We start from the raw sequence: 27985 nt of genomic DNA, 5'->3' as shown, positions 1-27985 counted from the left end.
TGACTGTCTATTACTGACTGTCTCTTACTGACTGTCTATTACTGACTGTCTCTTACTGACTGTCTATTACTGACTGTCTATTACTGACTGTCTATTACTGACTGTCTATTACTGACTGTCTCTTACTGACTGTCTCTTACTGACTGTCTCTTACTGACTGTCTCTTACTGTCTGTCTCTTACTGACTGTCTCTTACTGACTGTCACTGACTGTCTATTACTGACTGTCTCTTACTGACTGTCTCTTACTGTCTGTCACTGACTGTCTATTACTGACTGTCTCTTACTGACTGTCTGTTACTGACTGTCTCTTACTGACTGTCTATTACTGACTGTCTCTTACTGACTGTCTGTTACTGACTGTCTATTACTCACTGTCTATTACTAACTGTCTATTACTGACTGTCTCTTACTGACTGTCTATTACTGACTGTCTATTACTAACTGTCTATTACTGACTGTCTATTACTCACTGTCTATTACTAACTGTCTGTTACTGACTGTCTATTACTAACTGTCTATTACTGACTGTCACTGACCGTCTATTACTAACTGTCTATTACTGACTGTCACTGACTGTCTATTACTAACTGTCTATTACTGACTGTCTATTACTCACTGTCTATTACTAACTGTCTATTACTCACTGTCTATTACTAACTGTCTATTACTAACTGTCTATTACTGACTGTCTATTACTCACTGTCTATTACTAACTGTCTATTACTAACTGTCTATTACTGACTGTCTATTACTCACTGTCTATTACTAACTGTCTCTTACTGACTGTCTATTACTAACTGTCTGTTACTGACTGTCTATTACTAACTGTCTATTACTGACTGTCTATTACTCACTGTCTATTACTAACTGTCTATTACTGACTGTCTATTACTCACTGTCTATTACTAACTGTCTGTTACTGACTGTCTATTACTAACTGTCTATTACTGACTGTCACTGACTGTCTATTACTAACTGTCTATTACTAACTGTCTCTTACTGACTGTCTATTACTAACTGTCTGTTACTGACTGTCTCTTACTGACTGTCTATTACTAACTGTCTATTACTGACTGTCACTGACTGTCTCTTACTGACTGTCTCTTACTGACTGTCTCTTACTGACTGTCTCTTACTGACTGTCTATTACTGACTGTCTATTACTCACTGTCTATTACTAACTGTCTGTTACTGACTGTCTCTTACTGACTGTCACTGACTGTCTCTTACTGACTGTCTATTACTGACTGTCTATTACTGACTGTCTCTTACTGACTGTCTATTACTGACTGTCTATTACTCACTGTCTATTACTAACTGTCTGTTACTGACTGTCTCTTACTGACTGTTACTGACTGTCTCTTACTGACTGTCTGTTACTGACTGTCTCTTACTGACTGTCTATTACTGACTGTCTATTACTCACTGTCTATTACTAACTGTCTGTTACTGACTGTCTCTTATTGACTGTCTCTTACTGACTGTCTCTTACTGACTGTCTCTTACTGACTGTCTGTTACTGACTGTCTCTTACTGACTGTCTATTACTCACTGTCTATTACTCACTGTCTATTACTAACTGTCTATTACTGACTGTCTCTTACTGACTGTCTCTTACTGACTGTCTGTTACTGACTGTCTCTTACTGACTGTCTATTACTGACTGTCTATTACTCACTGTCTATTACTCACTGTCTATTACTAACTGTCTGTTACTGACTGTCTCTTACTGACTGTCTCTTACTGACTGTCTCTTACTGACTGTCTCTTACTGACTGTCTGTTACTGACTGTCTCTTACTGACTGTCTATTACTGACTGTCTATTACTCACTGTCTATTACTAACTGTCTGTCACTGACTGTCTCTTACTGACTGTCTCTTACTGACTGTCTCTTACTGACTGTCTATTACTAACTGTCTATTACTGACTGTCACTGACTGTCTCTTACTGACTGTCTATTACTGACTGTCTATTACTGACTGTCTCTTACTGACTGTCTCTTACTGACTGTCTATTACTGACTGTCTCTTACTGACTGTCTATTACTGACTGTCTATTACTGACTGTCTCTTACTGACTGTCTATTACTGACTGTCTATTACTGACTGTCTCTTACTGACTGTCTCTTACTGACTGTCTATTACTGACTGTCTATTACTGACTGTCTCTTACTGACTGTCTATTACTGACTGTCTATTACTCACTGTCTATTACTAACTGTCTGTTACTGACTGTCTCTTATTGACTGTCTCTTACTGACTGTCTCTTACTGACTGTCTCTTACTGACTGTCTGTTACTGACTGTCTCTTACTGACTGTCTATTACTCACTGTCTATTACTCACTGTCTATTACTAACTGTCTATTACTGACTGTCTCTTACTGACTGTCTCTTACTGACTGTCTGTTACTGACTGTCTCTTACTGACTGTCTATTACTGACTGTCTATTACTCACTGTCTATTACTCACTGTCTATTACTAACTGTCTGTTACTGACTGTCTCTTACTGACTGTCTCTTACTGACTGTCTCTTACTGACTGTCTCTTACTGACTGTCTGTTACTGACTGTCTCTTACTGACTGTCTATTACTGACTGTCTATTACTCACTGTCTATTACTAACTGTCTGTCACTGACTGTCTCTTACTGACTGTCTCTTACTGACTGTCTCTTACTGACTGTCTATTACTAACTGTCTATTACTGACTGTCACTGACTGTCTCTTACTGACTGTCTATTACTGACTGTCTATTACTGACTGTCTCTTACTGACTGTTACTGACTGTTACTGACTGTCTCTTACTGACTGTCTATTACTGACTGTCTATTACTGACTGTCTCTTACTGACTGTCTCTTACTGACTGTCTCTTACTGACTGTCTCTTACTGACTGTCTATTACTGACTGTCTATTACTGACTGTCTCTTACTGACTGTCTATTACTGACTGTCTGTTCCTGTCTGTCCCTGACCGTCTGTCTGTCTCTCTGTCCCTCCCTCTCTCGTCAGGTTCGCTCTGCGGTGAGGAAGCGTTTCCACCGGTGGCAGGAGCAGCACTCCATCAGAGCCCGGATGACTCAGGCCATGTCCATCCCCACGTCCCCGTCCCGCGTCAGCTTCCACAGCATCAAACAGTCCACGTCGCTATGAGAAACCAGACGCCTCCGTCCGTCCGTCCGTTCCTCCACGTCGTCGCCATGACACCGAGACGCCTACTCTCTGTCTGTCCGTCCGTCCCTCCACGTCCTGCTGAGACGCCTCCAGCTGCCGTCACGGTGGCGATCGTCATCACTTCCTGCCGCTCCACTGGAGGACAGTAAAACTCTGTGATCCGGACGAGGACGCCTCTGGAAGCTCAGGGGGGCGGGGCTTCAGCGCTCAGGGGGGCGGGGCTTCAGGGCTCAGGGGGGCGGAGCTTCAGGGCCCAGGAGGAGGCGAGGGATTTGGGGGCGTGGCCGAGGACGCTGAGGTCAGAGGGTCGACAGAGTCTGGATGTGAATGTACAGCACGCCACCTTCTGTCCCAGCGTCCCGCTTCACTGGACTCCCAACGCTGTGACTAACTTATTCAAACTTTTAAAACTTTATTTTGTTGTTTTGTTATTTTTTGCCGTCACACAAACGACCGACCGTCTGATCAAAGTGTTTATTATTATATTGTTTTTTTCATTTGTGTCTTTTTTTTTTTTTTTCCTCCGGCGTTCAGCTTCCACCAACTTTCCACAAGGTTCAACACATTCCACAGTTTTTCACCTGAAGAGTTTTGTTCTGAAATATAAAAAAAAACACGTCGGGATCAAAAAAAGTCACAAACAAACATCAGTTCATGTTTCTCACATGTTGCCTGATTTTAAGAATCAATTATCAAACTAACAAACTTGTCCACACGGTTTAATTCACAACGCCAAAGTTTCATGTCAACGTTTTGGTGCCACATCTTCATCAAACATAAAACTTCTGAATTTTAAGCCACATTTACATCATTTTCCAGCTCTTTTTGTGATATTAGAGACAGTTAATGTGTATTTTAAAGTTATTTTTCAGACTTTTTTTCCCCCGTATTAAAGTCATAAAAGTATAAAGGAGGTGGTAACTGAATGGTACAAGGTGCAGCAGTTCACTGAGGTTTGACAATTTTGACTTCCTGTCGCAAAAACACACGTACGCTGCAAAAAAGTGGTTCACAAAAATACAAGAAAAAGACGTCGAGTCTGAGGAGATCAAACAGTGAAACGATCAGTTTTTTGCAGCGAGATCATTTTATCTGACAGGAGACTTCAAATAAGTTTGTTCAATCTAAAATAAATGGACTCTGATCATCAGTGTTCAAAGGTTTGGTCGACACACACACCTACAGGAGATTTAAAGTTACCAATCAATCTCACACACTTAAATAAATGACTAATTAAAGTGTAAATGACTTTATATTAGTGAAGTTTAAATTTGAAATCGGTCTAAACCCACAACTGATCCTTCATCTCCAATCAAACAGACAGAAATGGAGCCCGGCCTGCATTTAATTGTTTAATGTGTCGTTGAAAATCACTTCCTGGTTCAGAATCAGATTCAACATTTGAATAAAAATGCATTTTTATGTAAAACAACAGAAGCTGGTCCATCTCTGTCTGATTTAGTGGTGAATAACTTAATTTTCAGATTTCCAGACAAACATCAAAGATTCAGGGTCGTTCATGATCAATTTAAAAAATAAAACCCAGAATTCAAAGATTTTACAACATTATAATAATAAATCTCATATTTTAAATCATCATTTATAGTGTAATGATGATGATGTGGCACCGACTCGCTGCAGGTTAACGCTTGTTGCTGTTGATCTGTCCGTCCAGGTGACTTCCTGTTCACCTGTCGCACCAAACTGTTTCTTTTTTTTTAACATTTCATAATAAGTACAGACTATTAAGCATAAGTTAAGCATTAAATACTGAATTCATCATTCATATCACATGAATACACATTAATATGTAGTTTATAAACAGTTAAAACTGTTTTACTCATCATTGATAAGCACTAACTGTGTTTATAAACTACATACTAATGAGTATTCATGTGTTATAAATGAAGAATTCAGTATTTATTAATGCTTAATAGTGTGTATTTATTATAAAGTGTTACCTTATGTTATTTTAATCTAAACCGTGACATAAAATCATCTTCAACCTGTCGACACGACGTCAGTGTTGATTCAAAGTCTGTTCAGTGTCGCCTGATGAATGTAGCTCTGGTTCTCCTGCTCTTTTAGCTCCGTGTTTGGTCTCGATCCTACAGCTGCTCCACGGTTTAAAAACATCTGGACTGTTCACGTTCACATGTGTTTGTTTGTTCGTTATTTGGGAACAAAACTCTTCAGCCAAACACAGAGACTTAAAGCCGCTGCCTGTCGGACACGGAGCATCGGGAGGACGAGGAGGAGGAGGAGGAGGAGGAACTGATCCCAAACAGGAAGTGACGTTCGGTACTGACTCAGTGTAAATAAAAAGAATAAAGAGCGAGACGTCACAGATATAAACCAAAAATATATATATAAAAAAAAAAAGATAAAATAATGATAAAGAAGAAGGAGAAGGGGGACAGGACAAACCACACACTGTAACTCATGGGCACATTCTCCGTGTGATCAGCAGCTCACGTCCACATTCCTACGACACCAGTTCTGCCTGAACCTCTTTTCGCTTTTTATAAGAACTGCTGTTTCTGTCCAACTGTAAATGAGCCGCAACTTTCTGTCGCCCCCAAAAAATGTTCGTCTATTTGTTTTTTTTGTGTTTTTTTTGTTTTGTTTTTTTACGTTTATCCTTTTTTTTTTTTTCAAGTGATGTTTTCGCTCTGGTTGTGAGAACGGGAGAACTTCACCTGCCACTGTGACGTGTTTCCATCTATACAGCTTCTCATATACAGTACGTCGCCATTGGAGACGCTCAAATTTAAAAAAACAAAAACAAAAAAATACAACAACAAAAAAAAAACGACTATTATTATCAGGCACTTTTCTTTGTGCAATGTAAAGAAGTTGATGTCATTTCTTTATTTTTTTGTTGTTTGTTTTTCACGCAGCAACCAAAACAGGAACTTTATCGTCATTTCCAGCACAGAAAAACAAAAACAAAAGAATCATTTGGTCAAACAAAGAAGTCGAAGAAAGAAGAATCACCGACACTTCTCCATAGCTGTGTGGTACATGTGGTGATCACGATGTAATTCACAATATTAATATTATTTATTGTTATTTATTTTTTCCGATATTGTTATTTTCATACTTGAAACGTAAAAAAAAAAAAAAAGATGTCAAGAGATGATAATAATAAAAAAAACGTGTGTGTTGCATTTGACTGAATGAAAAATTTAACACGTGGCTGCGATGTCAGGTCAAGTTTATTTATAGAGTGTGTTTCATACACAAGACAACACTATTTACTTTCCATAGAAAAAAATAAAAAATAAAATAAAATAAAAGCTCCACACACACTCACACACACACGCTGAGCTGTGGTGGTGTGGGGACTGCTGCCGTTTGTCTCCACCGTCCCCGGAGATCAGAGCAAAACAAGAACTACACTTTGAGCATCTTGTGATCCTTTTAAAGCTTTTGTGTGTGCGAGTGTCTCCGAGGAGGAAGGAGAGAGAAAGAGAGAGAGGGGGAGCGGACTGACATCGGCTTTTAAATAAGATCCTTCTGCCCAAATGAACATCCGCCATTTCTTTCTCATTCTCCCATGAACCCGCCAGAACCGGAGCCGTTGGTTCCCTCGAAAAAACAAAAATACAAAACAAAAAAAAGACACAGAGGAAGTAAAAAGTTGTGGGGGAGAATTCCCTCTGACAGTTCTTTTCTCCCGGCGTTGCCACGTCGACGATGGATTGGATGTGAACTTCCCATGCAAACACTTTATTTTTCTTTTTGAGAGTTCGCGGAGGTTAGCCGCGGCCCCCGGAGCGGCCCGGGGCCCCGGCGCTCGCTGTCGACTCTCGGAAGCATTTCTCCAATCAGAGAGGAGCTGAGGGAGCAGTCGCTCATCTTCACAGTTACTGATGAGACTGATTTAATTATCCTGCTCTTTAATTCAACAGCTCTGATGGTGTAACAGCCGTTGCATCTGTCTCCACGGCGACGAAGCAGTTCAACAAAGAGGTGCAGGAGGAGCAGAATCAATTAAAAGAAAAAAAAACCTGCACTTCCTGGATTTTTAACCTCTGCTTGACCACCGCTTGATACAAACACAACTCCCCAAAAACATATCAGGATGCATTCAGGGAAAATGTGTAAAAGACAATTCCATTTAATCTAATTGTTCAATATAGACCGAATCGCCTTGTTGTTTGCAATTACTTCCGGGTAGAAAACCAGCACGTAATTTGAATGAGAACAGTAGTAACGAATGAGAGTTTAGCTATATATCATGTTTTTGACGCCCTATCGCCGTTTAGACAAATCTGAAATGATTGAAGCAACATTACTATTTCTGTGTGTGTGTGTTTTGTGTTGCTATGTGTGGTATTTATTCAGTTTGGGGGAATCACAGTGTCTAGAAAGCATCAGTGGCTGCAGCTGACAGGGACAGCTAACGGCGGTAGCTAAGCTAACGGCGGTAGCTAACATCAGGACGTCAGCTGTTAAAACCCTCCCGTTGTCGGACACGACATGAAACTACTCCAGTTAACTCAGTCATGTTGTAACTAAGATATCCACTGGAAAAAATATATTTTCATGGACCGTTTATTGAGTCACTGAGTTATTAAAGTTAAACAGGTAGCTAACGGTTAGCCCGGCTAATCTATGATAACCATGACTAATTACAAAAATGTGCACACAGAAATAGTAATGTTTGTCCAATCATTGGTTTTATAAACTTTACAAACATCAGATTAGTCTTAACGGTGATATTGTGATATGAAAAATGAGATAGCGAAACTCTCGTCCGTCACTATTGTTCTCATGCTGGTTTTCTACCTGAAGAGGCGGGAAAAAAGATGGCTTTTTTTTGTGTGAATATTTCAGCGTGCAACATCTGGAGCAGCGGGTGAATGTAAATGTGTGTGTGTGTGTGTGTGTGTGTGACACAGAGCTGAATGAGACGAGTTTAATAAGTGTGAATGAAACGCCTGCATCAATATGTGAAGAGGTTAAGTGGTGATCTCCATGATCCCGAGCCGTCCATCCCACGAGGGCGCCGCCATGACAACCGGCCTCCTAATGGAGCGTTTGACTCACAACACGGCTCCTCGTGTGTTTTGTGTTAACACGTTTAAAATAAAAGATAACACACAAAAAAAACTAGAATAACCAGTCTTCTTCCTGCTCCTCTTCACAAGTGATATATGAATTAATGTTGCATGTAAACAACTTTGTCCGTCCCCTAATGAACCAGGAAGTGAAGAGACGCCGCTGTTTCATCCTTCGACTTTTAAAGGGTGAATAATATAATGAACAGATGAATAATCGTGTCCTTTATGTCGTCGATAAGAGACACGGAGATGAAAACAGCTCATCTCCATCAGAGACCTGCAGGAAACAACAACAGTGTCCTCGTCAGGAAAGGTGAATCAACACACAAGTGTCATCAGCATAATAATGAGAATATTGTGCATCATCAATTCATCCTCTTGTTATTCAGATTTGTTTTAATATATATATCACTTGTGTGTGTGTGTGTGTGTGTGTGTGTGTGTGTGTGTGTGTGTGTGTGTGTGTGTGTGTATGTGTGTGTGTGTGTGTGACAGTAATTACATCGTCTGAGGAAAACAACTGAGTAAATGAAAATGTCACATCGTTAAAAAAGAAGCGTTTGTTTTGTCCCATTAAAATCACATCTTGAAAAAAAACCAAAAACAGATGTAATTCAATACAAGAGTTCACCGCAGGAAGTGAATAATGTGACACAATTAAACAGAAGAGAGATTTAAGTGTTATTACCTAATTTTTACTCCTGTGAGTTGAAGCTGCAACAACACAAAACATGTTTCCACCACTAATAAATAACATTAAAACATGTTTTTATGCTGCTTATAGGTGAGAAATAAGCAACACGTAAAGTGTAACTGAGAAGATAATAACACAACGTAACATGACATGATATGATATAACATAATGTAACAGTGTTGTGTTCAGTGACCAGCTCCACAGTCCGTAAATCAGAGCGATGCTGGTGTAGAGTGTTATGTCTCAGCTCCATCTAGTGGTGGATCAACACAACTGCACTCAGACGTCTCTGGATAGATAGATAGATAGATAGATACCGGTAGATAGATAGATAGATAGATAGATAGATAGACAGATAGATAGATAGATAGATAGATAGATAGATAGATAGATAGATAGATAGATAGATAGATAGATAGATAGATAGATAGATAGATAGATAGATAGATAGATAGATAGATAGATAGATAGATGCAGCAGCAGCAGCATTACACAGACACACAGTGACGATACAGTGACGATAACAACATATAGTATAAGAATATAAAGAATAAGAATATAAAGAACAAACTATACATAATAAAATAGCAAAATACAAAGAACAAACTATACATAATAAAATAGCAATAGCAGATAAAATAAAATGTAATGTACAAAAGTATATACAACAGAATTGGTAGTGTTGATTTTAGTGCAAAGTAAAAAAAAATGTGCGATGTGTAACTGTGTGTAGAAAATAAAGTGCGCAGTGACTGTAAGTTATGACCAGAGTTTTTCAGCTGTTATTATACAAATATGAATCTTTATTATGAACACAATTAACACAACAAAGGAACCGCATTATTGATGATAAACATATATTTAAATTAAGTTAAACAGGAAGTTATTAACACCTGGATGAAAGTGGAACCTGTCCACGACATGAACATGAACATGAACATGAAAACGAACACACACAAGCTGGTTTTGATTAAAGTGAATATGAAGCGACATATAGAACAGGAGGAATCGGACGTTAACGTGACCTGACGACCTCCTGGACGTCAACATGAATCTTGTCCCCTCAGAGCCTCCGTACCAACGTCACATCACATCCATGTGTCAGATAAAAAAAACATCAATCACCTCCTGGTATTTCTTTTAATCATCCTCTGGTTGGATGTTTTTATATCAGATATTCAGTTTTTTATTTATAATTTACTGTGTCAAATGATGTTTATGACACATTTATTCACGTCTTGCTCATTTTTAACATGTTTTTTTTTTCTTCCCTTCCCTTCCCTCCCAGCCCAGAGCCCAGTGTAAACACTACAGGATGATTGACAGCACAGTTATTACAGCTCATGATGTGTGTTTACAAACTGGCCATGTCCACACACACACACACACACACACACACACTGACCGACACACATAACACATAAACACACAGACAAACAGGCCTATTGTTCCTATATGAGTGTACACAGCGAAATGAATAAGTAGAAAATATCATGTGACTAGCTCCAGTTCTTTGTTATTTACCACAGATCAAACTGTCTCATTCTTCATTTTAGAAACTTTTGGGACGTGTTCCTCAAAGAAGATTTAGTTTTCCTAGTTTTCCTTCTTCACTAAAAGTCTGAGCTGCTAAAACTGAGAGATCTGACCAACGTGCGTAAAGAAACATTTTCCCTTAGCCCTGAAAACTTCAGTGCTTTTTTACATCTCTGATCATTGTTCTTATTCGTACTCAGTTTATTCAAATCTGAACCAAAAAATGGTTTATAGAGTTTAAACAAAACCAAAACAAGCATTAAAAAAGTCGACAAATATTTGAGTCTTAAAAATAAACTCTCTGATTTTATGTTTAATTACAATAATAGACGTGTTATTGAACTAGATATTCGACCTTCTACAAACTGTGAGTCTGAGTCTCTTGTTCACGTTCAAACAAATCAAGACGCATCAAAGCAGCTGCAAATATTCAAATAACTGAGTAATATTTCAGTCATCATGTGAACAGTTTATAAAATATGATGCTTGTTTATAAATGAAAGACAAACTGTACAAACGTAGCTGACGTGTTGGAGAATTAACTATATAAATGAAGATTTAAACAGATTTTCATACAGAAACATCAAACACATCACATCTTTAACGTCTCCATTATAAATACTTGTCGCTGTTTCTTTTAATTATTTCATATATTTATTTAGTATTGAATTGGTTTGTCCTGTTAATGAGATTAAACACAGCTCTGTGTGTGTGTGTGTATTTCTTCTGACTCTGAGCGACTTTCTCACTGTTTTTACACTTTTTAAAAACCAAACAACTCATTTAGAAAATAATCATCTGATTAAAACATAATGAAAATAACAACTCTCTGCAGCCTGGTCCAGAATAATTACAGTGACGTCAACTCCAACTAATTATAAAGTAAAATTTCACTTTTTGCATTAATGCAGGAGAAATAATCATCTAATAACCTGAAATATAAAAGTATGACAGGACATTTTCTGCACTGAGTCTGTTCACTGTGTTTATGTTTTATTACTTGTACTTTAGCATTTTCATTTTTTTTGGTATACTTTAACTATAATAAATATTTGATTCATCAGTATTTATTTAACCAAATAATCCAGGTCTTTTGTGAGGGAGGCCGGTGACAGTAACACATCCTAATAAACATAAACAATATTCAGAACGATTAACAAATAAATACTAAGTTCAGAGCAGAACAACAGTGAAGTGCAACTCGGAGCAGACACTGTGGACACAATTCACAAGGTAAAATCACTGGTCTCAGTTCTTAGTTCTTCCTCCAGCTCTGATTAATGATGATTTATTAATCAGAAGAGATGAGCTGCTCCTCTCTGTGTGTTTTTACTTTAGATCTGAATGTTAAATAATATATTTATGATTCAGGCCTGTGCACATGTGTTGGGACTCCATCGTCTTCACCTGGTGTGGAGCTGTGGATGTGGCTGAGTGTGTGTGTGTGTGTGTGTGTGTGTGGATATGTGTGTGTGGGTATGTGTGTGGGGGGTGGGGGTCAGACTGAGTGAGTGGACACTTGTCCAGCTCTCGGGGCCTCTCAGCCCCCGTCTCCTGGACCTCCTCCTCCCCCTCCTCCTCCTCTTCCTCCCAGCCTGCTCTCCTCCACCCTGACCTCCCTCCTTACCTGTCCCACCTGCTCCGGCCTCAGCTCCTCCACTCTCCTCTTGTTGCTCAGGTGTCTCCTCCTCACCTCACTCCTCCTGGTCCTGCAGGCTCACACACACCCAGAGACCTGGGCCGTCCACATCTCTCTGACAACAACAACAAAAACCTGTTTAGCATCAGATGCAAAAATAATTAGATCAAGTGAAAGCATATTGATGAAACTCTCCTGCAGCTCTCCTCCGTGTGCCCTGACGGAGCTTTGTGTGCTGCTGTGAGAACCTGCGCCTCGTTTCTAAGTAAAAGTCGTGCAGACGCAGCAGTAACAATATTTGATATTATTGTAGTAACTTATTATGGACTATGCATCAGACTGGCTGTGAGTAGCTAGCATGTGAGCGGTGTAAACAACTGTGTTAAAACGGCGCAGTGAAAGCGGCCGTTTATAAACAACGGGGATGTTGTGAAACTGGAGAAAAAAATATAATAAAAGCAATATACATATATATTTTCTGATAATGAAGTTTCGTGCTATGGAACTTTCGTCCACATTTCCGCTGTACGGGGCAATTTGCGAAGACGGACAGCCGCGCCAGCCAATGAGAAGCCAGGATTTGAAGCGTCGACCAATGGGAGCGCGGCGGAGGGGCGGGTTGTTGTTGTCAAGTCGTAAAAACGGTTAGTAACAGGACAAGCAGGTAAGTAAGATTTTTTTTTGTCTTGTTATTTTTTTATTTTAAAAATTAACAAACGCTCAGCTTGTCAGGAGGAAACACTCATTCGGTTAAAGCTCGGGCTGTCCGCTGCGAGCAAGGTCCAGTTTTCTTCTTACGTTTTTATCTGTTAAACGTTTAAAAATAATCGGTAGTCATTGAGAACGAGCGTTAGCGTTAGCATTAGCCCGCTAGCGGCGTTAGCCTCTGTGAAACCAGCGCTTGTAGAAACAAACTCTTTAATTTCTTCAATTAAAATCACTGGCAGCGCATTCCTCGCTACATAACCAACAGAGGAGCTCTCTTTATAACTCACATTTATTTTTCTAAACTCGGTGTTGGTATATTATTCCACGTTTAAAACTTTTTCATTATAGGTTGATAGGTTAGCCTGGATAGCGTTAGCATGCCAGCTGGACGTGAAAAAAAAAAAAAAAAACACTTGAAACTCACAACTTTATTTATTTACTGAGGCTGAGTGTGTGTTGACATGTGTAGAAAAGGACCCAACTAACGTGTCTCTGTCCCGTCTGTCTCTTATCAGGTGTCTCCGCGTGTGATAACAGGAATTATGATGGCCCCTTGGATTATTGAATGGAGTATTTCAACAATGGAGTTTAAGGTATCCCTTTTAATAATAATAATTTTTATCATTTAGCTTTTATTTATTTTTTATTGTGTGTTTCTGGCTGCTCCTCATTGTTGATGAGCAAGCAGCCCTCACTTCTGGAGAAAGGATGATATGATGGATAACGGTGGGGAAAATTAGTTTGTTTTTTTTCTTTTTTGGGTGGGGGTTGGGGTGGGTGGGTTGACCCCTAAAACAGCTGCTCTGTCAAGAAGGAGCCATTTCAGCGAAAGTTAAAGATAGAGTGTCATGCAAAAGTTTAGACACCCCTGGTCAAAGTTTCTGTTAATGAGAAGATGAAATGATCTCCAAAAGACATAAAGTTACAGACGACACATTCCCTTTACATTTTAAACAATAGTTTTTTTTGTTTCTTTTTAATTTTCATCTTTTACATTTTCAAAATGACAGGAAAAGAAAAGGTTTGGCCATCCTGCATAGTTAGTAACTAGTAGCCCCACCCCCTTTGGAAACTATCACTAGTAAATATCTTGTCTGATACCTTGGTCAAAGTTATCTGAGAGCTCAAGTCTCCTGGGTTTCCCATTCTTTTGCAGGCTGCTCCTTTGTTTCCCTTTTTCACTCTAAATCAATTGTAGAAAACAAAGATAATACGCTGATATTGATTAAAAACATGACAAAATAGTGTTTCATGTGTAACTTTATGTCTTTTCACTTGTTTAACTGTTCACATTAACTATAATTTTGACCAGGGGTTCCCAAACTTTTGCATGACACTGTATTCCTAAATGATAATGATTCAGGTTATCCTCACCTACAGCCGTGGGATAATATAGTGGATACTGTAAATAAGTTGATCCAAATAGGAACAGCAGCTCTTGTGCTTGAGATGGAGATGGAGCTGCGGATCCATGGATGTTTCCCTGAGGAGATATTTCAGACACTGGGGGGAGATCGAAGAACATGTTGGATGGATTACTGGTCCCAGGCAGTGTGGGAACCCGCCTGACTCCACCAGGAGGAGCACCAGGATGTGGCTTTGGGGCTGCAAGTTGAAGCCACTTTGCATAATCTGATGTCACTGTTCCCTGGAGGAGGATGAGAAGATGGATAGACGGATGTTTTTTTGTTTTTTTTAAACAAATTACCCATTCACCGGATGAGGAGGAACACAGCACGTTGGATAACTGTCACAGATGTTGGCTGTTTGACCCGAAATTCAAATTCACTTTAATTTTTAGAGCAGATGGATCGGCAGTCGCTCTCTCACATTCACACGTACACACACACACATTGATAATTCGTTTTTTATCATGCGTGGCCACTGTAGTAAGCTGATAATTGTACAGTGGCCATGCGAGGACCTGTAGGAAGTAAGTGACAGGCATTCATTTGCATGGCTTAAGAGTAAAAGTGGTGAACGTCACTGAACGTTACATGCACCGGCTGATGAGATGCACTGAACTCATTTAAACTGCTACTTACACAACCCTTCTTCTGGTAAACACCAGGTTTGAATTAATGATGCATAAGTACATTATAAACATTTATTTGCAATGACTCATGTGGGGATGTTACACAGCATTGTAAACATCCAATGAATAACAAGTTGTTTTCTGGAAAAACCCAGATCTTCTGGGAAAATCTTGTTTATTTACAAGTCAAGTTGGATAAATTACATAAACATGATAAACAGTAAAGCAAAAAGTATAAATAGATGAGTTACTGTTGAATCTACACACCCACAACTAAAACATCAAAGATAAATCAGCACTATATAGTATACTGAGAAATGAACAGTACTCTATAATGATATTTAAATTTAAAAAACAAACTAAGTAAATAAGTGAAACCCAATATTTTAAACTGCACAACTAAGAGTGATTCTTGTTTTTTGACATCTCCTTCTGCATTTTATTTCTAATCTGGTCAAGTTTCAGGGTTCATTCTCTTATCAGCCGCTGCATCCAAACCACAAGGAGCTGAACGCTAACACACAACCTCGACAAACACAGTAACCTGCCAGTTTCTAGTCGTCTACTCGGCTTTATTCATCCTCGTATTTCTATATTCTATATTTTAAGATTACAGGTGATGGACATGAGTAAAATAATATCTGTGCAGTGTAATGCAGTCTAATACTAAAGCCAACAACAAGCTGGGGAAACCTTGTATCTTATCATCAGATAGTTCCTAATTTGGATAAAATATATATACTTTTACTTATCTTTTATATAAAAGTTTTGTAGATTTAAACATTAACCACCACTTTTCTTAATCAATTTCAACACAGTCATCCAGCTACAATGACTAAGACAAAAACAACCTTTTAAAGGCTGATGTGTTAAACTGCTTTATATTGTTCATGTCCACTCCTGCAGTTTGAGGGATGAGAGGATCTAACATTGATTTCTACACAGATGTAGATGAGGTAGACTTTATTTTTCTTTGTTTCTAAACAAACGTAGGGTTTTGTATTTATATTTAGATTATGGCTGCATTTAACGTTCGTGTGATGAAAGGGCGCCTTCTTGTGGCCGCCGGCTGCATGTTCACAACAGTTGCTGTGGTGGTGGGCGAGCCATTTCCTGTATAAAAGTAACATGAGAGACGAGCAGTTTCAGCTTGGCCTAGTTCTCTCAAAGTGAAAGTGGTGGTCGCTCTGGTAGTTCAGAGAAATAGGAGAAACACAGAGTCACTCCAGGCACTGACTGTATTGATTTAGCTGATTAATACAGTGTACAGAGTCCTGCAGTGTTCACCAAATTGATCTAAGGTTCTGTCAGTACCACACAGAATGTAGTTTAATACACTTGTCATGATCATGTAAAAAAAAAAAGACAAGGTTTTTACATTCATTTGTTGAAATGTATCATATTTTTGCCCGTATATGCAATAATCTTGTCATAAAATTAATCAGACAACATGACCTGCACCCTCAGAAGAAGCTGGGAGTTGGTGGATGGATTAATGCATAAAAACAGTAATGTAGATTTTTCTAAATTGAGATTTGAGTTGTTGAGCTTCTTAGCTCTGGTGGCTAACACCAGCAGCAGTTCAGGCCGGGAAACTCACAACCACCTTTGTGAATTCAGACTTATTAATAAAAGCTGAGCTGATTTCAGAGATTTAAAAACCTTTTCAAGACAAGTGGAAAACAGGATTAAAAAGAAAAAAGCTACTTAGGTCATGAAATAATCTCAAAATTCACATCAAATCTCAGGTTTCTGCGAGCAGGTTTGTGTATTTAAGTGTTAGTCAGACATCAGACCTGTTCACTTAGGCCTCAGGTGATAGTGTGCTTTATAATTTTTTATTTTATTTTTATTTGTAAAGGGACCATGGCATGTACAGTATTAAACATACATGTTTCCATTTGATGCATTGTGCCAGAGTTAGCTTAGAGCTAATAGTCTCTTACACAAGGTTCCTGTGTAGTAGTCACATGGCATAATATAATATAATATAAAAGGATGTTGAGGTGTTAAATCTAAGTTTTGATATAAATGTCTTCTATATGACAAAGCAAGCAGGCAAAATATGTAAATTTAAGTTATAGTAGTGACCAACTCTGCCCTATTAGTGATTAGGTCTTATTTATATCTATAGAAAATGTTAAATAGGAGATTACATTTTATTAAAACACTCGGAAAGTAGATTTACTGATAAATAATGTGACATAAAATCAGATGTTTTGATTACTTTACCTTGTCTTTATTAGTTATCATCTGTTGTATTTACATACTTTGGACGTATGATGGTGACACACACTAGTATTAAATTACATTAAGTGAGTGGTACTAAAAAAAAAGAAAAGGGAAAAAAAGGGCCTTTAATAGTCATTAAAACACACCCCACGGTGACAGGAGGCCTTTAAACGTCTCAAACACCTGCAACACCTTTTTATTTTATTTATTTATTTTATGCATTCACCAACAAAGTGCAGAATTAAGATTTCCGTGTGTTTTGAAGACAATGCCCTCCTGTGGTATCTTCCTTTGAGGTTTTTATTTTTTATTTTTTTGCTTTGCCGTTTCTTATCTGCCCTTTACTCTAGTGGTGAGTATGAGAAATGTCTCCCGCCTACCCAGCGAGCAACACACACACACACACGCACACGCACGCACACACACACAGAGCACTTCTATGTTTGTCAGACTCAAATCCGAGGGAGCGGAGCTAGCCGCCATTTTCTAAGCGTCTCTCTCTCCCTAAAACGAGAGAAAAAGCCCTCGCTCGCTACAAACGGGGGCCGTCTGGATTTACCTTCCGCTTACTGAGGATCGGAGTTTTTTTTTTTTTCCTTTCGGTCGAGGATTGTGCTACGTTTGAAGTTAAAAAAAAAAAAAAAAAAAGGACTGTTGTTTCACGGGGCCTTGTTCTTATGTATATGCCGAGCCCAGAGCAGAGCAGAGCAGAGCAAGGTGTAGACCGTTGATTCGCCCGTTGGCCTGAATCCGGAACGAACGAAGCCGAGCAACGGCTGCGTTCTGTCACCAACGGCCGGCCCTTCCTTCCCTTCCCTTCCCTTCTCTTCTCCCCTTCTTTCTTTCGGTCGTTCGTTCGCTCGCTCGTCAGCCTCTTTTTTTTTCTTTCCTTCTTTCCTTGTGGATTAATTAATGGCAGAGTGATCGGATCGAGCTCGTGTTGTGTGTGTGGTGGTGGTGTGTTTTTTTTTTGTTTTTTTTTTTTTTTTGGAGTTAGCAACCCCTTCATTTTTTTTTTTTTTTTTTGGTTTTTTTCCACTTCACACACACACACATAACACACGCACGAAAAAACCAAACCAAGGGAAAAAAAACTGCAGGGGGATTGTTGCCGAAATTCCCTCGGATAGTGCAACCTCGTCACGTGGTAGGTTCCTCCTTTTTCTTTGTTAGCGAGCGAGCTAGCGAGGCTAGACTGGCTGAAGGTCTGCTCCTCTGGTGGAGTCTTAATTTGTTGTAGTGGGTATATTCTGCTTTTGTTTTTTGTAAGTTCATATCTGTAGCACATAAGAGTATCTGTAGACGGTTTTGTCGTAGTGGCTGCACTGAAATATTCATGCATTTTCAGCGGGTGTACTGAGTATCACATAGACTACACCACCCTCTAACTTCTCTCTCTCTCTCTCTCTACTGCTGCTGCTTCACACATAATATCTGCATTAATGCTGCACACTATTTCACTTACTAAAAACCCTGCTGCTGTGCTGTAGTTAATACCCTATTTCCCCACAGCATTGTGTTAGCAACACCGTCAACAACAGGACTAGCTCTACTTATTTATTTCCGTGGTCTTAATTTGCAATGCACACCATGTCTTGCTACTCCACTCTGCATTAGGGTCTTAAAGAAAGCGTTGTGTAGAATAAGTTGTGATCCACACCAGGTGACTTGTGTCGTCGTCATGTCATTGTGGGAGGAAATGTGGATGTTACACAGGCTGTGGTTTGACTCCCATGTGTTGTGTTGATGCATAATAATATAATATAGATCACTGTGGGGCGTTATTGACTCGAAACTATCACACAGAGGAGGAAGGTGAGCGTATGTTACGTAGCGACTAAAAAAATGTGTACGAGGTTTACGTAAAGCCTTTTAGACTTTAGCAGGAATATAAAGACAGAAATAAAGGTATTGAACGCTATAAAATGAGAGCTAATGTGAAGAGGGAAGGCAGGGAGCTGTTTCACTGCAGTTGGCTTGCAGCTTGCGAGCAGGTTGTGTTTCTTGCATCAGCAGCTTTTCCCCCTCAGCTAACGACGTTAGCCACAAGGCAAGCGCATTAATTTGCACGCAGTATGTGTGTGTATATATTTATCTAAAGTGACCGCGTTTAACAAGATATCTATTTATCTTTTCGGTTCCTCAATGTCGTGATCGGTCGCTGGCTGCTACTGCTCCCATCTTTTATATAAATATATATATATTTTCTGTCTTAACTCGGGCCCAATGCTACTAACACTCATCATCTTCCGCTGTTCAAGATTATGAAATAACGTAATTGCACTTGAACGCAGAAGCAGAAGCGTCAGTGTCTATGTGATATTTACAAATGTATTTGTAAACATCAGGAAGACATTTTGGTGATTACGTTATGGTTGGCTAACGTTGTGGATGTGGACGTTTTTTTTGTCGCATCTCTTACGCTCAGGCAGTTTTGCAGGTATACTGCTATTGTTGTTATTATAATAATAAAACATAATACTGCATGTGATGCATCGTAGTTGCTGTAGTGCAGACGCTTTTAATGTTTAAAGATGGTTTAATGTGGCTCCTGTGTAGCAGCTGCTGTGTTTGGAGCGGAATGGGCGGCTTTAGGTAGATGAATTGCATTGCATAATCTGCTTCGGAAATACCAACATGGCGTAGTGCGCGCTGACTAGAAACTGCGGTGAAATACTGAGCTCCATTCATCTGACCCTGCAGACGATACGTGGAGATGCAGCTCGCTTTTATCTCGTGTTTTTTTTTTTTGAAGGGAGGCTTTTATTTATTTTATTTATGAAGGAAGGGAAGCTCAAAGTGGACGGATGCACATGCAATCTCACCATACCACGTCATTATTATTCTCTGATCTTTAGATGTTTGATTTGATCATTTTTCTGGCAATATTATTTTGTGTGTGGGGGGTGGGATTGGGATGGTTTAATAGGTTCAGATGAAATTGACACAGGAACCTAGTCGGGATGACATCATGTGCTTTGGACTAATACTGGGGCCTAAATCCACCTACTTACTTACACTGCCTGTGTGGAGCCCTGCTGCACACTGATTTACCAGGGCACATGTAGGGCAGTGGGGTTTGGACAATTTGCATTGGCTTTTCCTGTTTCTTGCCTCATCAGAAATGAATTCCAGTGCTTATTCTTTTCTTTTTAAAGAGGAGGCCTTGTAAGTAAATGACAATGAGGGGCTTGTTCACACACGCATGGGTGTAAGTGGGAATTATTTATTGGCCTGGGAATTCGCTCGGATGTCTGTTGTTATCCCATGTATACTGTCAGCGTCTCCCACTCCCCCCCTCCAAGGTCAGGGCATATCATTATTTATTTATTTATGATTTTTTTTCCTTCCTTTTTTTGGCCTTTATTTAAACCAAAAAGCAAAAGAGGCTCAGTGTAGACAAATGAATCATTGTTGTTGTTATTACAGTGATTACGTTTGATCTGAAATGTAAGTAAGGGCTTAGTTAATGGTCAGAAATAGATGAGGACACTTGATCATCTGAGATGTTTCCTTTAATGCACCTGAAGTGTTTTTCCCAGTTGCTTTGTAGGATCATTTTTAGCAACCCTGGCAGCCAGCAGGTCAGCAAAATGTCAATGAGTCACCCGTTCATTTGATTAGCCCCTTAACTAGATTAGTTGTGAGGCATTCACTTGGTTTGTGTTTGAGTGAGTATGTTGGACTTGTTATCAGACGGTGACATTAGTGGGGGGTTTACTATTTCATATTTGTACCAATTATTATGTTTTAAAGACATGATATCTGGCTTTTAAGGAGCTGGTTGGTAGTTTTCCACTCACAACAAAGGCTTACAGAACCTGTAGTACAAGTATTTCAGTTTTGTATGCTTTATTGTCAGGTAGAGCATACCTTCATGTGACGCTCCACTTACATGTGTAGGATGCACAAATATGTGAAAGGACATTTTCCTGCATTGAACTGTTTTATATAAATTTTTCCTTTAAACATAATACTCTGAATAATCCTGGACACATTAATATCACTCAAACTTTTACAGAGCTCCAGGATTTTTATATTAAATCAGATTTTAAACATGGTTTAGGTTGTGTCTGAACATGTTTGTTTACACTGTGTGGTTGGGTGTGTGGTTATTACCTGTGAGATGAGCTTATGGAAATATCTCCACCCAACACCTCAGTGCTGTAAATGTTAATGTTTACATTTTATTCGACTTGTGTGTTTGACTTTATTTCTTCCCCTCTCTCCCCCCCCTTTTTTTTTTGTCTTTTATTCGTATCCTCCTCCAGGCTGTCCTCAGGTGGGGCAGTAAGCGGGTGGTGTGGAGCAGGCCGCGGTGCCCGTCCCTCTGCACTGCATGGCTGCGATGGCGCCCGCTCTCACCGACGCCCCAGCCGAAGCTCACCACATCCGCTTCAAACTGGCTGCCCCATCCTCAAGTCTCTCACCGGCCAGTGCAGAGAACAACGGTAACGCCAGCAACATCCTCATCCACAGCAGCGGCCCCGCCAAGTGCAAGGCCGTCAACTCCGAAGAGTGCCCTCTCGACTTCTGCAGCAGCGTCGGCGTCGGCGACCAGGAACAGCAGCAGCAGTCGCCACAAGCCGACTCTGTGGGCAAGCTCCAGCCCCTGGTGGCGTCTTACCTGTGCTCTGATGTGACACCTGTCCCGTCAACCAAGGAGTCAATCAAGCTGCAAGGAGTTCTCATCAAACAGTCGGTGTTGAAGAGCCACAGGATCCTGCCCAGTTCGCTGCTCAACGGCGGCGGAGACTTCCTGTTGAGGAAGAGGCAGGCGATCGAACTCTCCGGCGGCCAGCTCAAAAGCCTCATGAGCGGCAGCACCAACGGAGGCGGCCAGCCCATGGCGCCCGTCAACGGCCTGGCCAAAAAGCTGGCCACCATGTCCGGCTCTGGCTGCGTCGTGGCGGTGAACGGCAACGACAACAAGCCGCCGTCGTCGTCGTCCGCCGCCACCACCACCACCACCACAGACTCTCAGTCCCAGTCCAACCTGCCCTTGGACTCGGAGACCTTGACGGCTACTTTATCAGGGAATATCCCGGTGAAAGGAACCTTTAAACAGAAGCATTCCTCTGGGGTTTCTCAAAATACAGACGGAAAGAACCTTGAACCGCCAGTGCTTCAGTCCGCCGCACTTTCCCCCTTTACTCACGACAGCCCCAACCCCAGCGAGCAGGTGAACTCGGAGGAGGCCGACCCACACCCGCCTACCACGGACAGGGAGAAGCCGGGCGGCAGCAGCAGCCAGCACGGCTCTCCGTCCTGCACGCCGCAGCAGCAGCAGCCTCCTCTCCCCTGCAGTTCTTCCTCGGACAGCCTCGACGCGCACGTTCGGGAGCGCACCCTCCTCAACAGCAGCCGCCAAGCCGAGATCGAGAGCCGGCTGCGGCGCCTGCGCAAACGTCTTCAGGTGGTTCAGGCCAAACAGGTGGAGCGGCACATCCAGCAGCAGCTCGGCGGCTTCCTGGACGCCGCGCTCAACCGGCTGCTGGCGTCCGGCGGCAACCGCAGATCGGAGACGGCGGCGGCGGCGGCGACGACCCCCACAGCCACATGGAGGACGGGCCGCCACGCTTCCTCGAACAGCAGAGACGGGCTCGGCCGCTTCCTGAAAAGCGGCTCCATGCCCTTGGAGCTGGAGCGGCTGTATCTGAGCGGGTCGGCCAACCTCCACTCGGCAGAAAGCGCCTTTGACTCAGACGTAACAGAGAGTAGCTCTGGGGGGGACTCTGACCTGGAGGAGGAGGAGCTGGGCAGAGTCGACATTGAGCAACGACACGTCAAAATGTAAGTAAAGATGTTCAGGTCTGTACTTTATCCACCGGATACTGATCCTGATCCTGCTGCTGTGTGAACTGATCCATACAGGTGCATCTCAATAAATTAGAATATCAGGGAAAAGTTTATTTATGTCAGTAATTCAGTTCAAAAAGTGGAACTAACACATTATATAGATCCATTACACACAGAACGAGACCTTTACTGTCTTTCTTTCTTTAATTCATTTTAATTGTACTGATTATGGCTTCACATTTAATGAAAAACTAAAATTCAGTATCTACAAAAAGTTGAATATTACAAAAGATCAATTAAAAAAGCGTTTTAAATATGGAAATCAAGGCAGGGCTACAAGCAGAAAATTCAGTGGCGCACACAGTAAATTGACATGCAAAGCAAATATTCACATTTCCTTTTCATTCATGAGCCTCACACACATTGTCCTGACTCCTGTAATAACAGATTACAGATTATTTGAGTCGTTCTTCCAGTGTTTACCGGTTGTACATGCGCAAGTAGATGATAAATATACTTGCATTGTCTCACATTTTAGGGGCAAAATGCCGCCATTTATGGTCAGACTGGAGCCCTGGTTGGCTTTCTGAAAAGTATGTCCAATTATATGCACACTAGTGCTGCAACTATTCATCGATTCATCATATAATCGGTTAGAATAGTTCTGTTTTAAAGAAAAAAAGTCCAGATTCTCTGATTTCAGCTTCTTAAATGTGAATATTTCTGGGTTCTTTGGTCCTTATGACAATAAACTGAATCTCTCTCTGGTTTGTGGACAAAACAAGACATTTGAGGACATCATCTTGTTGTTTGGGAAACACTGACTGACATTTTTCAACATTTTATTGACCAAACGACTAATCGATTAATCGTTTAAATAATCAACAGATTCATTGATAATGAAAATAATCGTTAGTTACACCCCTAATGCACACCATAACTTGTTTGGGGCTTTTTTTGACTTGAACTACTGTAAAATAGACTTTTCCCTGATATTCATATTTATTGAGATGCACCTGTAAACGGTCTGTTGCTCCCACATTAACTCTCTTCAACTGCCCATAAAGGTCTGCAATGTGCTGCTGCTGCTGCTGCTGCTGCTGCTGCTCGGCGCTAGCAGCAGGTGCTAATGACAATTATAACTGCCTGGTCTGCCTTTAGTAGTGGTTGGGTCAAACTCCAGGGAGGGGGCAGAGAGAGATACCATTCGCCCAGAGAGAGAGGGAGCGAGTTATCGTTGTGTGGGCGCTCTCATCCTGTGGAGAACGCTCAGGCTCGAATGGACTGAAAGTTAAAAAGCTCTCACTCTCTCTCTTTCTTTCTCTCTGGTCGTCACACAGCGGCGCTTCCTCCTGAGAGGAGCCGAGGCTGAAACTGAACGCTCGGTCTATCTGCAGGGTGGCGAACCAGTGAGCGCCCACGGAGCCGGCGAATGTTTAGATTTTAAAGATCATCGTGATGGTTATGATGATGATGGTGGTGGTGGTGGTTGTGTTTTTTTCTTGTTTTTGGTGGAAGGTGCAGGTTTCATGGTTTCACACGCTGCCCTTCCCCCCGTTGTGATGTCAGGTTTTATCCCAGCAGGACTCTGGGCTGCTGCTAATGTATTCCATGGGAAGTTCACATCAGAGTCCACATTTCTGTGTCATTAGTGTTTGGAAAGAGGCACACACACACAAACCCAGAGCAGGTGGGTGGGTCAGCAGCAGCAGCAGCAGCAGCAGCAGTGGTGGTGGTAATGGACTAACTGACCTGTGTAGGATCTGGTAGATTATTAACGCAGCAGCTAAGAACACAGATTTTCTTATCCTGTACTGTGTTGACTTTAGACCTTTGACCTAAATATCTTCATAACTGGAACAACAGGAAGTGTGTGTCTGGCTCTGTGTATGTGTGTGTGTGTGTTGCCAGCATGAATCGAAAAGTTGAAAAATATTCAAACTTAAACTCGTCCGGTTCAAGGTTTTTTAGGAGGAAGCGTCGGAGCAGATTGAGGAGGAGGGACAGAGAGAGCTACGTTCATGTGGCCTGAGAGAGGTTGATAAGTGATAATGAGGAGTTTATGTAAACACCGGTTTCAGACAAAGAATTCTTTTGGGTTGGTAAATTCCCACCGGGCCTATTACATCAGATCTTTAACTCTTTAAACCAAACTGGACACGTTTTTCCCTTAAAAAAAAAAAACCTTTAGAAAAACATAAAAGGAAGTAACATTTAACAAAAACACAGTTGTGTGTAGTGTTTGTTGTATTCTTGTTAACGGCTGTCAGTCGTCTGGTGGTGAAATATAGAAGCGAAGGAGAAAGTTACAAGGAGGAAGTTTCACAGGAAGGGAATCTGATCATGGAAAAGAACAGCCGTCACTTTACAATTTCCGTTTTTTTTTATCAAACCCGCTCACATTCTTTATTCTTGAATCATAATTTGACACACAGACAATCAAAGCCTTTCCTTCTAGCATTGTTTTCTTTCTATGTACCATCAATGTGCTATTGTGGATGGACAGGACTGATCATAGATTAACAGCTGCATCCAAAGCAATCAAATCAATTTGGCCATGTAATCTATTCTTTTATAACCTCCTTATCCTGATACAAGTCCTTTAATATTGAGTCAGATCAATACATTTTATGTTATGTAATCAGATGAGTCATTATTGAAAACCTAACCCTTTTTATTGTTAAAAAAGTGAAAAGGAGAGCGGTAGCTGCTTTTTGCTATTACAGTAGTAAACATACTTTAGATATAATGGTGTGGTTCCTGTGTGCTTGTAGTAGTGAAGGAGATTTGTCAGTATCTGTTACCTGAGGGAGAGGATGGCAGATGACACTTATGCTTATATAATGATTTGTTATTTAAAGGAATATAATGATTAAAATGTGATGATATGAGTTTATTTCTGTGAATTCATGAGCTCTCGTCCTGAATGTGTCGGGGTCGGGAGTGTTTATATTTACATTTTTGTGAATGAAGTCCTCATAATAATGATAATGATAACAACAACATCTGGCAGCTATACGGAGAATCATAGCTTCCAGGTCATCCAGGTGTTACTGCAGCCTGAGATTTGACCTCTTTTTTTAATTTTATTTTTTCAGAATACATGTTGTATTTGATCAAGCTGTGCATGTTTTACATAGCTCCAGTAATTGTCTCATTATATTCATGCCCTAATTAATAGCGAATGGCTATGGTTGGTTGCAGATGCCAAGTGGACCAATCGTCTTTCTCGCAGCTGATGTACTGTAGTAACACAAACCTACTACTACTATTACTACTGCTAACATGTAGTTTAGTTACATTCTTGACAAAAGCATCAGAGATTATCCAGGTGATAGACAGAGCCGGGGGCAGGGCGGCTGGGCTCAGTCAGTCTGCACAACAACGGTAACACGACTCCTCCATCCTCATTACAGTCACCGCTGATCCTGAACCAGCATCGTCGTCTGAACCTTTTCCTTCTTTTTTATTTAAACAACCAACAGCAGAAGTTCCTGGTTGCAAACGCAACTCTTCGTCGTCTTCTTGTTCTTCGCTGTAGCAAAAAAACAAACAGGACTCAGCATCTCGTTCCTGCTTTACCATGAAACCTTTCCATTGGCCAACCGTCGTAAACATGAAGCAATGCCGGCTTCTTTCTGCCTGAGTCACCGCTGCTAACAACTGTGAACTTGTCAGCGTGTACAATGAACCCTCTCCATAGATATAAGGGCTTGTTATTTTGTTTTTATTGCTTTTATATGTTGCAATGATTAACAACAACATTGCTGCATGTTCTTCTTCTTATTCTTCTTCCAGTGTAAAGTCCTTGTTTCCTTTTCTACAGCTGTTTTTAAAGAGAAACTCAACCAGAACCAAATACAGATGTTGTTAATGCTAACTGTGTTACACTGGGTCATTTTGCCCTCAGCTTGTGTGTGTGTGTGTGTGTAACTGTTCTCCAGTTATAACACCACACAAAAGGGTAATGTGTGAAGTTGTCAACTAGGGAGAAATTGCTGATTAATTAGTGACTGTTTCAGATGCTGAGTCTCATAACAGCCTGTTGAAACACACACACACACGGAGCCGTTGCCCTCCTCATGTAGAAGTTGTGAAACAAACAAAACGTCTTGTTTTTTTTTCTTTCACTCATAAAATAATAACGCAGACCTGAGAGCAGTTCACAGCCAGTTCAGTCATGTTTCATGAGAACAAGAGGGTGTTTTTTCATTTATTTATTTTTTTATCTTTATTTCTCACTACAGTGTGACAGAGCAGACCGAGAGAGCCGAGTTAATTCTCTCAGATGTTCTCCAAAAGCATCCCATAGTTGCATAGGTTAGCGAGCAGGGCTCCAGGCTCACTTTTTTTTGTACGAGGATCATAGTCGCTCCCTAACTTAAAATGGTTTGCACACTGTAAATCAACTTGTAAGGCAAATATTCACATTTCCTCTTCATTCAGTCCTGTAATGACAGATACAATCATCTTTGAGTCATGAGACACAACAGTTACAGCAGCATTTGTAACATACGAGGTACAAATGTAGAAGAATATGCAAATATAGAGATATAAAAACATATATAGTTATGTCCCAAAATGTTTCAGGAATATGTGTAGTTATTTACAAGAATAGAATAAAACGATCGCCCCTTTCATGTTTCACTGGTGTTAAAAAACAACAACAAACCTATAAATTTACTGGTTGCACCTGCACTGTCTCAAATTTTAGGGGCAAAATGTCTGCAGCCCTGTAGAGTGTGTGTTTGCCGTGCGGTTACACATGTAAGCAGTGTAATAATTATTGTGTGTGTGTGCCGCCTAGTAGAAATCCTACATCATGTTGTAAACGCCTCCATAAGCAGCAGCAGCAGCAGCATCCTGGAGAAACCTTAGCTCATTGTGATCACGCTAATCTTCCAGGAAGTAGTGTGTGTATATGCGTACGTCTGTATGTGTGTGTGGTGTGCGTTTAACCATAATGCCACATTTTCACAACTGACATTTTGTCTCAGTTACCAATTAATGGCTTAGAGCTCCGCACCAGTCAACAACACTACAGACAAAGTAACGTCCCTGTCGTCGTCGATGTCGTCGTCTTCAGACACCAGCACCT

General features: G+C 40.6%; 2 protein-coding genes across 9 annotated transcripts in view; both read left to right on the top strand.

Annotated features, from left to right (window-relative positions):
- Positions 1-4239, top strand: part of LOC146967178 (corticotropin-releasing hormone receptor 1-like) — a 103045-nt gene extending 98806 nt beyond the window's left edge. Inside the window, exons 14-15 of one of the 2 annotated variants that reach the window (XR_015034366.1) lie at positions 3014-3883; positions 3914-4238. Coding sequence is in view for 1 of the 2 variants with exons in the window: in XM_085760820.1 (XP_085616946.1) it covers positions 3014-3154 (141 nt within the window). In the remaining variant the exon portion in view is untranslated. Of the gene's footprint in view, positions 1-3013 lie in introns of both variants that reach the window. The other variant, XM_085760820.1, reaches the window with a different exon arrangement.
- An 8511-nt stretch (positions 4240-12750) lies between these two features.
- Positions 12751-27985, top strand: part of LOC146967177 (KAT8 regulatory NSL complex subunit 1-like) — a 41746-nt gene continuing 26511 nt past the window's right edge. For 2 of the 7 annotated variants that reach the window (XM_085760578.1, XM_085760576.1), the window contains exons 1-3: positions 12751-12777; positions 13337-13414; positions 21360-22881. In XM_085760578.1, coding sequence (XP_085616704.1) covers positions 21428-22881 — 1454 coding nt within the window. In that variant the 5' untranslated portion in view covers positions 12751-12777; positions 13337-13414; positions 21360-21427. Of the gene's footprint in view, positions 12778-13336; positions 13415-17319; positions 17441-18085; positions 18236-21359; positions 22882-27985 lie in introns of those variants that run through there. The other 5 variants (XM_085760580.1, XM_085760574.1, XM_085760579.1 and 2 more) reach the window with 4 other exon arrangements.

This window comes from Trachurus japonicus, chromosome 19 (genome assembly GCF_045865225.1).
Source record: "Trachurus japonicus isolate A0001 chromosome 19, Traja_1.0".
Taxonomy (NCBI): Eukaryota; Metazoa; Chordata; class Actinopteri; order Carangiformes; family Carangidae; genus Trachurus; species Trachurus japonicus.
The sequence above is the reverse complement of the archived record's forward strand: the minus strand, read 5'-3'. Positions and strand labels throughout refer to the sequence as shown.